Source organism: Aulonocara stuartgranti, assembly GCF_965226115.1.
Source record: "Aulonocara stuartgranti genome assembly, chromosome: 11".
Taxonomy (NCBI): Eukaryota; Metazoa; Chordata; class Actinopteri; order Cichliformes; family Cichlidae; genus Aulonocara; species Aulonocara stuartgranti.
In genome coordinates this window covers 793,043-804,175 of record NC_138947.1, presented here as the reverse complement: position 1 = coordinate 804,175, position 11,133 = coordinate 793,043, and the positions used below count along the sequence as shown (strand labels likewise).

The 11,133-nt window shown below is 47.9% G+C and overlaps 1 protein-coding gene across 2 annotated transcripts; it reads right to left on the bottom strand.

Annotated features, from left to right (window-relative positions):
- Nucleotides 1-3,466: 3,466 nt before the first annotated feature.
- slc39a3 (solute carrier family 39 member 3) lies at nucleotides 3,467-10,094 on the bottom strand. 2 transcript variants are annotated; one of them, XM_082550482.1, is made up of 4 exons: nucleotides 9,605-10,094; nucleotides 7,555-7,808; nucleotides 6,687-6,817; nucleotides 3,467-5,164 (listed from the first exon to the last, which is right to left on the bottom strand). In XM_082550482.1, exons 2-4 carry the CDS (start codon nucleotides 7,754-7,756, stop codon nucleotides 4,499-4,501), a joined length of 999 nt encoding a protein of 332 aa, XP_082406608.1. In that variant the 5' UTR covers nucleotides 7,757-7,808; nucleotides 9,605-10,094; the 3' UTR covers nucleotides 3,467-4,498. The 2 variants fall into 2 exon arrangements, with proteins under 2 accessions (XP_082406608.1, XP_082406609.1); XM_082550483.1 differs by lacking the exon at nucleotides 9,605-10,094 and adding an exon at nucleotides 7,907-8,052.
- Nucleotides 10,095-11,133: the final 1,039 nt, after the last annotated feature.

Genomic DNA, 11,133 nt, shown 5'->3' with positions numbered 1-11,133 from the left:
GGAAGACCGGGACCGGGTTCACAGCCAGGAGCTGACGAGGCAGCAGCTCTGTTGTTGGTTTTTCTTTTAATTATTTTTTCAATCCTGAACAAACAAGAAAGCATGTTCAGTCTTTTTGTGTTCATCTTGCTAAGAATTAAATATATTTACAAAATCAAAATTAATGTATTAGATTTAAATAATCGAACCTATTTCTGTCGACTTAAACAATTCAAAGTTGTATTAAAAAAGTGTGTGTGGGGGGGGGGGGGGGAGGTCACGTGGACAGAGTTCAGCGTTTCTTCGTGGGGAGTGTAACCTCTGGCTCACAGACCAGCTAAGATGGCTCGGCTGAGGTGTGTTGGCGCCCCCTGCCGGCAGAGTTCAGCCGCTGCAGGCTGCTCCTCCATTTCCCTCCAGCTGCAGAGATTAGAGATCAAAGGTCAAGGTGGGGATCCTATTCTTCCTCACTGTGTGAGTATAAAGTTAATCCGAGTCTGTGGAAGACAGAGTGCAGAAGAAGAAACCTTCAGACCACCTGTAGTTCAGTCGCGTCTCCTCGTTTTTGAGTCTTCACTGTGATTTAGGGTCAAAGTTCTTGACCCTGACATCTCTTCATTTGGTCCATTACTTTTATTTTCTTTTTATCGTCAGCAGCGGGTTTCTTGTTTTATTTCTGATGTAACGATGAGGTCAGCCGATCACTTTGGCCTTTTCATTGTTTGCCAATAAAGTTTTGTTGTAAACACGCTCTGTGATTGCTGCTCTCACCTGTGCTCGTCCAGCACCTTCAGGCGCGTCCTGAGCTGTATCCCGAGTCAGGGTCTACAGCCTTAAAGGCCGCATTTTAAGGCCGATTACGTCACAGCGGCGCGACGAAGGCTGTCCCAATTCAAAGGCTGATCCAAATGCAGCCCTCAAATGCGTCCTTCATTTTGAAGACATTTGGACATTTTCTCACCCATTAAAGGAATATTTCATATATCAGTCTACTCTTCATTCTATCAGACATGGTTATCACAGCTCGTACATTTGCTTTTTACACATATATGTAAGCATTGAGACAAATGTAATAATGCCAACATACTGAAGGAACAATATTTGTCTCTTATATGTAATACATCTGTATACACACTGTCAAAGGTACTCGAGTGTCTTTGAGTGAAGATTTAAGGTGATAGGACATATAAATAGCTGCAACTTGAATCTTTACGGAAGCTCAGTGTTTGACAGAGTTCACTCACATGTGCTGCACCAGTGTACCTGCACATGTGATGTGACAATAGAAGTGATTTGATTTGAGAGTTCAAACTCACTGCTGTAATAACTAATAATGATTAGTATAATAACTATAATATTGGCCATCTCATATTTACACTGACTTTAGTCTCATGAACAACATCAGCTAATTGTTATTTACTAGCTAATCTTAAAATGACTGTTTAGCACAGAAATGAAGCCCAACAATCATGTTTACAGTCCCGTGGTCTCAGCCTCAGATACTTAAATCACACAAAGCTCGTGTAGAAACAAACAAACGAACAAAACATGTTCCTTCATTTCTGCCAAACACGCGTTTCCAGCTATTATGGTTAATTGGAGGTGAGCTTCCCTCCCTCCAAGACATCTACAGGAAGCGGTGCCTGAGGAAAGCGGGGAGGATCATCAAGGACTCCAGTCACCCCAGCCATAAACTGTTCAGACTGCTTCCATCAGGAAGGAGGTTCTGCAGCATCTGGTCCCGTACCAGCAGACTGAGAGACAGCTTCTTCCACCAGGCCATCAGACTGCTGAACACGTCATAGACACCTCAGCTTCACTACTGGAACTTCAACATTATGCACTCCATACTGTACAGTAATGCCACTGTTTTGCACATATTCAACTCTGTATATTTTATATATTTTATTTATTGTGTACTCTATTTAATTTGTAAAATATGTGTACACACACACACACGTAGAAAAATATTTAGTATACACATCCAGAAATGCATACACTATTATATATTGTACATATATTTATTAGTTTCAGATGTAGCCATTCTTGTATTTTGCTTGTTTACATTATTGTATTTTGCACAACTCTGTTGCTTGTGAAGCTCGCACACAAGAATTTCACTCACATGTGCTGTACCAGTGTACCTGCACATGTGATGTGACAATAAAAGTGATCTGATTTGATTTGATTTGCTAGGCAACCCGGGCAGCGCGACGGAGGCTAGACCACCCATTTCACAAGCCTCGCACTTCCGGCCTCAGCGGTCTTTGAGTACGCGGCCCTTGAGGACCGTTGAGGCTGCAGACCCTGAACTGGGACACAGCCCTGAAATTCAGCTCCTGTCACGTTTGCGGTGATTGTTCAGCTGCGATCGCTCTGCTGCTGTCCTCTCAGGTGCACTGATGAGGTCACACAGGTGTCGCTGTGTTGCTGAACTGTTGTGGCTCATCAGTGAAACTGTGACATGAACGAGGTGATCTCTCACACACACACACACACACACCGTGTCGGGGCTGCGGTGGGAGAGCTGAAAGCTGCTTGCAGACCGACCGCAGGCGGCTCGGACTGAAGTGAAAGAGGAACGCTCAGCGGCGCTCCGACTGCTTCTTCACCTGAACAAGGACACGCCTCACATCCTGACATCAGCGAGGTCATCGCTGAAGAGCAGCTGCCAAGGAAATGGCCTGTAACCATGGCAACCACAGGTTACTAGGGAAAAATGGGGCGTCTGTCAGCGACCCAGAAACCTGCAGCGACAGCAGAGTTGACATTTCCCCCAGGCGTCACCGTTCAGTCTGCAGGCCTGTGCCACGTGGTCGTCGTCATGGTGATTTATTTTTCGCCGCGATCCGAGGCCACATGGTACAAACTTGTTTCCAGGGCAGCTCTGATTTAGCTTTACAAACAGAAAACGCTTGTTTCCTGTTCCACGGGAACACAGACTGTATGTAAAAGATGGACTAGCACAGTCACTGGCGCCATGTTGGTTTTCCGCCTGCAGTTTGCATAAAAACACTTTTTTGTTTCTCAGATAAAATGAGAATAAAACCGTTTTCCGTCGGCTCGAGCGCCCGACGTGTTTGGATACGATGGACGGTCGGCGGCTAAAGCTGAGGACAAAAATCCGTCACGACGCGTCATCGCTGCTCAGACTGTTGTCACGCGTACCGAGGCGGTCATGTGACTGTCGAGCTGTCAGACTTCGTCCTGGATCAGTGCTGCCGATCCACAGATCAGTAATCAGTTTATCTTTGCCGAGTAATCAGATTACAGGAGCTGAGAAAGCGTCACGCAGCAGAGATTTGACCTCACGTCTCTGAAAATACTTGAGTCTTAATGTAATCGAGTACTTTTACTTCAGTACAGATGCGCTTTATGTTTCTGCGTTTCTGCTTCCTGTCGTTTCGGCTCAGTGCTGCGTCCGTCTGACCCGTGGCTGTGCGGCTGCAGGACGCCGTCTCATGAAATAAACATTCAAACACACGTGTTTATTTTCTGCATGATTTTATACAAACTTGATTACAGTAAATTTACATGTTTAAAAATACTTTTATTACAAAAAACAAGTGTTTGAATCCTGCTGTCAGTTAAAATAGAGCTCTCCACGAAAACATGCTCTCCTCCGGCTCCGACGCCTCCAAACATTCCAGTCAGATTTCTGAAGGTTTTCCTTGTTTAGCAACGCGTTCGTTCTAAAAGCTGAAATCTCGCGCAGCTCTGGGGCGCAGCTCTGGGACGCAGCTCTGGGGCGCAGCTCTGGGACGCAGCTCTGGGGCGCAGCTGGGACGCTCCTCTGGGACGCTCCTCTGGGACGCTCCTCTGAGGCGAGCACATTGGAGGTTTGTGGTTGGGCGATCACTTCAGGCCTTCCTTGGGACTTTGTTCACGAGGAGGTCGGAGTATCGGTCATGTGATCAGGGTCTTTGCTCCGTCGGTCGTTTCTTCGATGTAACTAAACAGCCAAAGCGTCTCCACCTGGAACCTCCAATAAAAGCTGCCAAACAGGAAGTTCGAACAGCTCGACGACCTGCCGTTACGCCTCTATTAGCCATCAAATATGGCTGCTCTCCCGCTGCACCCTGAACTCTGAGATAGCGCTGCAGCAGGCCAGCCTGCTTCCCATGATGCACTTCTTCCCTCCCTGGGTGTTCGATCGCCTGCTGCGGCTCCTTAGCTTCATCCCGCCTCCCTGAGCCTGCCAGAGGTTTCCTCCTGTTAAAAGGGAGTTTTCGCTCCCCGCTGTCACCAGGTGCGGCTCATGAGGGGGTTTGATTGGTGGGTTTCTGTCAAACCCTGCAGGCGGTCAGAGGAGACCTCGAAGGAGGGCACGAAACTTTAACGGATCAGGTTTGCGGGGTTGTTCTGCTCCTCCCCCTGGCGCTCTCGCGCCGTCTCTCTTTGGCTTAAGTCTTCGTCTCTCGTTAACGTCACAAAAATTAAACACGTGTTCCTAATGAAGCTCTGAACCATGCGACGTCTCTGAAGTCGCACACGGAGCTCGCCCTCTCGCCGTCTGCCTCTACAGTTTGATGAACAGCACGGCGGTCACCATGGCAAAGCCCACCAGCAGCATGGCCACCTTGGTGATGCGGTTCCTGCCGGCGGCGAGCTCGTGCGGTAGGATCTCCATGAAGGTGATGTAGATGAAGGTTCCCGCCGCCAGCCCCTCCAGCGTGCAGCGGGCCAGCTGGTGCCCCGGCGATGTCTTGGTCTCGGTGAGGCCGACGCCCAGGCCGACGCCCAGCGGCGACATGACGGCGAACAGCAGCAGGCAGCCGACCACCACGGAGCGACGCAGCCGGGCCTGACACAGCTTCACGGTTAGGCTGAAGGAGATGATGCTCTTGTGGATCATCAGGGCGAGGCAGATCTCCAGCACCTCCTGCCCCTCCTCCAGCAGCCCCACCGCCAGCCCCTCGAACACCGAGTGCAGCGACAGCGAGAAGACCAGGATGAAGGCGCGCAGGGCGGACTGAGAACCAAAGTCCACGTGGAAGTGACCGTCCGAGTCCGCTGAGCCCCGGCGGCGGTGATCGTTGGATTGAATGCTGGAGTCCACCAGCAGAGAGCGCCGTTCCTCCGGGGACGGCGACGTCTGGTCCTTGAAGGCCAGGATGATTTGCTCCAGGACCAGGACCAGGAAGAAGCCCATAGCCACGATGAACTCGGGCAGGGGGAACTGCAGCTGAGGGAGGAAGAGGAGGAGGAGAAGAGTCAGCTTGAGATACCTACATCTGGATTTATCTCCAGGGTCCAAAACTAAGACCTAAATGTTCACAGATCTGAATGTCCGAATAAATCATCGAAAAAACGTCAATATTTAATAAAACGTTAAGAGTAGAAACTCCAGAACGTTCTCATCGCCATGGACACGATCAATAACACATGACATACATGATCAGAGATGCAGCTTCAACCGGATTACATTTAAATCTCCAAATATGATTTTTATATGCCAGATTTATTTATGACATTAAACCATAAGAATTCATTAAAATGTCCAAATTTGTAGAGGTTTTTTTAAATCCTCCAAGTTTAAATAAATACATAAAAATAAAACTACAAATATGTCCCAAAAATGTGAATATTCTAAAAACAAAAAACCAACATCGTCAAAAAAATGTCAAAAAAACTCAAATTTGTTACGTTTGTCCTCAAAATTAAAAGCATCTGTCGGACTTTATTAGCTCCAAACATTCAGAAAACAAATGTTAATGTTGAATAATTAAGACAGCAGAGGAGTGACGGACGGCTCAGCGTCTGTGTCTCTTCCTCTCTGAGTTTGAACGTTTTCACTTCCCTCTCGCTCAGTTTCCTGTGAGCGCTGTGGCGAACTCTGAGGACAGGAAATAAACCAGCTGCTGCTTCAAAATAAAAGCATTTCAACGCTGACAAACTGAATTTCCAGCAACGAGCTCTACGGAGGCCCGACATGACCAAATCTATAAATAAACTTCATTCAACAATTGTGAGAAATAATATTAAATATTTATTATTTATTTAAAAGTACTTATTTTTGTGCTTATTGCAGATTTCCTTTTTTTCCCAGAGGGGTTTCCTGCAGACGTGCTAATGGATGTTTGTGGTGCGACACGCGTGCAGTAAACTGTTTGTGGTGGGGAAACAAAAACACTCGCCAACATCTGAGTGGCCGCTGACTGCAGGCTCGGTGCAGCCGGCCTGAACAGCTGGAGTGTCGGAGGTTGTAAAAATGGCCTGTATTTATATAGCGCTTTACTAGTCCCTAAGGACCCCAAAGCGCTTTACATATCCAGTCATCCACCCATTCACACACACATTCACACACTGGTGATGGCAAGCTTTACAAACACCAACATTGTCTGTTCGAGTGCAGCGAGTCAAACAGTCACTTCCTGCCACAGACAGGCCTCGCTCTAACATCAGCTCATTGTTGCAGCATTGAAGCTTTTACTCAGAGTTATCGATCCTGTCACGAGTTAGCTAACAACCAACCACATGACGTCACAGTCGTGCGGACATAAGATGGCGCTAAACAGGATTTTGAAACTTTGACTTTAAGCTGTTTTTTATTAAATCCAGAGTTACATCACTGTCTGAGAGCAGGATCGGTGGGCTCAGCCAGCTCAGACGTTAAAGCATCTCTGAGCGTGACGGTGAGGCTTTACCTGCGGTTTCTCTTCAGGCCTCTTTAACGTGTGCTCAGGTGAGCGTGTGCGCTCTCCTACCTTAATCCCGGCGCTGCTGAAGGCCTCGTTGATGCTCTGCAGGTAGTCGGGCAGCAGGTCCAGCAGGCAGGTGGCGAAGAACACGCCTCCAGCAAAACAGCTGATCAAGCTCAGCAGCAGGCGCCTTAAATCTGCAACACGGACAGCACAGGTCAATCACACGGATCAATCGCACGGATCAATCACACGGATCAATCACACAGGTCAATCACACAGGTCAATCGCACGGATCAATCGCACAGGTCAATCACACGGATCAATCACACAGGTCAATCGCACGGATCAATCGCACGGATCAATCGCACGGATCAATCACACTGCTGCAGAGCCAGAGGTTGAAACTGAAAGCAAACAGAAAGTCAGACTCCTGAAAGGCGTGGTGTAACAGCCCTGCAGAGCAGCGCTCATGGATTCATGTTCTCCTGCTGCAGCTGATCGAGTGACTGCACAGAGATCACACCACGTCACATCTAATCAGCTGGTTAGGAGAAAACAGGAAGTCGAGCTGTGAGATGAAAACACTGCAGACTAATCCTGGAGCTCCGAGCGTGGCTTCGGGCTCAGCGGGATCTAAACCTAAACCCGTTATCCTGCGTCTCCCCACTTCCTCTCATGTATTTTACTACCAGAGCATGTGAAGCCCCACCCACCTGCCTTTAGGAGGCATGGCCAATTGGAAAACCGTTGGCTGAAAGTGGGAGGAGCGTGTTTCTGACCTGCAGAACACCATGCTCAAAAGAAGAATTGTCCATGCAAAGCCAGCATGAGCACGGCTGATTTCAGCCACCCAGTCCAAATATTTTCTTTCTGACGTTCTGACCTCCTCACACAGAAACCGATGTTGGAAACGTTTATCTGCTCAGTTTACCTGGCTGCACGCTGAAGCGCCCCGCCCCTCGGACGATGCAGAGCGGGGCAAATCCGAACAGCAGCGTGACTGACAGCAGGACCGCCAGCGCTCCTAGTTTGATCTCCAGGGCAGGGACGTCAGCCGGGTTCACCTTCAGCGCCGCCGTTTCCTTTGCTGAAGACACGAGGACAGAGGAGGATGCTCCGCCTGCGACAGCCATGTCAGCTCTCTGGACCGGACCGCAACCGTGGACTCGCTCTGAGGACGAGAGTCTGTCAGACAGAGGAAGAACAACACAGTGAGACACATGTTTCATTTGAATGGTTTCCTGCAGGTACGGGCGAACTGCGGCGCTGCGCCTGGATCACACCTGTGAGTCTGCAAAGACTAACGCATTACGTACTCCTAGCAGCTGACGATGAAACCTGACGTATGCGATGTTCACAGGCTGCTCTGAGCCAGACACACACACACAATCAGTCAGCATGAGGACGGTGCTCTTAAAGTTTAACCTAGTGATGGGACGTTCTGTATCGAGGCTTCGGAGCGTGTGTCGAGTAATGGAGGGGGCGTTTCCGCGAAGCGCGTATCGAGGCTTGCTTCATTTATGGGAGGAGCTGAAAATGATGACGTCCGCAGCCTCGCTGCCCGGCTGTACCACGTGACTGGTTCATGAAGTGGTTCGAACTTTGCCGCGAGCTATGACAGCGATATAAACCCCTCAGACTTCATTCAAAATGTGGGTGTTTGATGGAGAGTTGCGGTTAGTGAGAGTTTGGAGACCGTTTGGAGGTTTATGAGAGTGAGGAGAGAAAGTCAGGAGAGAATGGAGCCAGCTAAGAAGAGGAGGATGTCCTCCCCTGTGTGGGAACATTTTGATCTTATTCCTCCCAACAAGGTATGTAAATTTCCACAGAAGATGTATTTTCATGATACTGATGGTGCAATAAAACCTATGTTAAGCTGTCGTTACTTTTGTACAAGGTGAAGTGTTTGCTATGTGCCAGGGAGCTGGGATATAACAACAACACCTCATCCATGCTTAGGCACTACAGAGCTTTGCATGAGAATAAGGGGAACACCGATTGTGGAGCAAGACCAGGTGAGCCATCAAATGCAATGATAATATAGCATGCAGTAATGTTACTAAATGATATAACAATATTATACAACTGTTATAAGTTACGTGTGTGATATTTATATTTGTGCTTTGTTTTATTGTCTTTACATTCTGCCAGCATAAATATACACAGTATACTGCATCACTACAATATACATGTTTTACACACTCCTTTTGTTGTTGACATTTACAGGCTGTGTGCAAAATGCCACACTCTTCAAATTCATGCCAGCTATTATTTTTACGTCCAGTAGGTGTCCTGCTAGAGCAAATGAAGCTTCAAGAAGCTTTGCGCTGGGGTGAACTTCCTGTGTGATGTTTAGCTCATGCAGCAAACAGAGATGTTTGTGATGTGCAGAGCGCCATGAGTCATGTGACCCCAGGAATCGATAAGAGCAGCAAACAGAGGCAGCGGCGCGCTGACAGGAAGTGCGGTGAAGAAGGCGGATTAACTGAAAGCAGGTGTGAGTGGCTCAGACGGAGGGGCGGGTCTGATCTGATTGGGGGGGATTTCCACGTTATTTCAGGACGTGTCTGAAATCGGAGTGGGCGGTCCCCCTGCAGTTCCTCTGCTGTGCCGCAGGGGCAGCAGCGAGTCAGGCAGAAACAAACATGTTTACAGGCTGAGGCACGGGGTCAGAGGTCAGATCAGTTTGTATCCGACTGCTGGTGAGTCGAATAACCGAATATTAAGCAGCTGCGCAGATTTACCACAGCTGTAACATCTGCTACGTCATAAAGATGTGCACCGACTCTTCCTCGCGCAACTAATCAGACGTTAAAGGGGTTTTAGTTAGTGCGCACGCGCAGTCTGTGAGTCATGGAGGCGTAACCGTGGTAACCATCGTGTGTTTCCCGCTGATGATCCCGAGGTAACGGAATATTTTTACTCCGGAGCAGATCACGGTCCCGCGCACAGACTCCGCTCAGGTGTCCAAACACCCTTACCTGTTCAGCCGCGGGCTCGCGCTCAGGTGAGGCTCTCGGTATCAGAGCTGATCGGCGGCGTGAGCTTCTCTCGGTGCTGCTCTCCGGGAAGTGGTGACTCAGTTCCCACCAGCTGATCCCGCCTCGTGAGGGAGCTGCTGTGAAGCGCTCCGCAATAAAACACCGCATTTCCTCTTTACAAAATAAAAGCCCGTCAGTGTTTGGTTTCCGGTTCGGTCCTGGGTCCAGCAGGAGGAGACCCCGGACCATCAAACGCTTCCTGTCCCTCATGTATGTGACGTCATAACGCTAAAGTTTTCATTTATGTTGAAAAATCACAGATTTTCTTCATGTTTACCCTCGATGATCAGTCATCAATAACAGTCAATCAGGTAAGTCAATCAGAAAAGGGTAATTGAGTTCATCTCAGCCTTTTACGAGCCACGTCTTACGTTTTTAATCATTGATCTGTAATATTTATGGATCTGTGCGTGGGTTCGCAGCACAGGTGCTCTGTCACACCTGATCCTATTGATCCAAACGTTTGACTGCTGATTGGTGGGGGAGCAGAGCCTTCCTCTCCTCTGAAGTGAACGTTCGTCTTCAGCTTTATTTTCCTGATGCGCTTTAATTTATTCAATTAATAAATTGTTGTTTAAAAAAAGTTGCTGTGGTTTTATTTTGCTGCAGTGAAAACTGTCAGAAGCTCATGTTCATCTTTATTTTTAATTCTCAGCCTACACAAAGGCATTTACTGATTCTTTTCTCAAAAACTAAACGTGAGGCTTTTATTTTGAAGGCCGAAATCCCCTGTCGTTTTCTGACTTCACTCAGCTGGAGCGGGAGGCGGATCCTTCCAGCTGCTGACTTTGTAGCTTAACAGGAATCCCAAGAGTCCATGTTAGTGTCACTTTCCATCACTCATTAATCACAGGAGGTCAGAGGTCAAACGCCACTGCCTGTTAGTGACTGTGTGCGTGACACTGTGGAAGCTTCACTGGTACATAAATCACACAATGCTGCAGTCAGCACTCTGGCAGCAGTAAAACGTCTGTTAAGCTGTTTGTGGTTAGAGCAGCTGTGAAAACTTCGGGCTCAAAGGTCACAGTAAGCACAAACAAAAGTCGTCCTGGCCTTTGGAAGCAACGCCTCATGATCCAAAATCATTACTGAGACACAGATACCAGAAACCACACCACAAAACTTCAAAATGACTAAAAATCTACTTCATTTACATGAAAAACCATAAAAAACAAAGCAGATGACCTCAAATTTAGGACCAATCACAGTGAAAAAATTAAATTATACACAAGGATAGACAGATACTATGAAAAAATCCAGACGTCCAACTATCAACTTCATTTAGATGCAGAAACACAGAAAGAGACTGAAACACACGAAATAGCCAAAGTACTAAACCACAGACTGTAAACAAAGATGGACAGAGCTCCTTAAACCTGCATTGCCTCTTCTGTCCATCAGGGGGCGACTCCTCTGTGATCTCTAATGAGTGGCAGGTGTGGCTGATTACAACATGATGCTTTTCTGGA

Bases quoted from the DNA above. Each gene is read 5' to 3' on its own strand.
- slc39a3 (XM_082550482.1), bottom strand. From the start codon at position 7,756: ATGGCTGTCGCAGGCGGAGCATCCTCCTCTGTCCTCGTGTCTTCAGCA. The intron at 6,818-7,554 runs GTAAACTGAGCA...TCCGTGTTGCAG, and splicing joins GCGCTTCAGCGTGCAGCCAG to ATTTAAGGCGCCTGCTGCTG. The intron at 5,165-6,686 runs GTAGGAGAGCGC...TTCCTCCCTCAG, and splicing joins TCAGCAGCGCCGGGATTAAG to CTGCAGTTCCCCCTGCCCGA.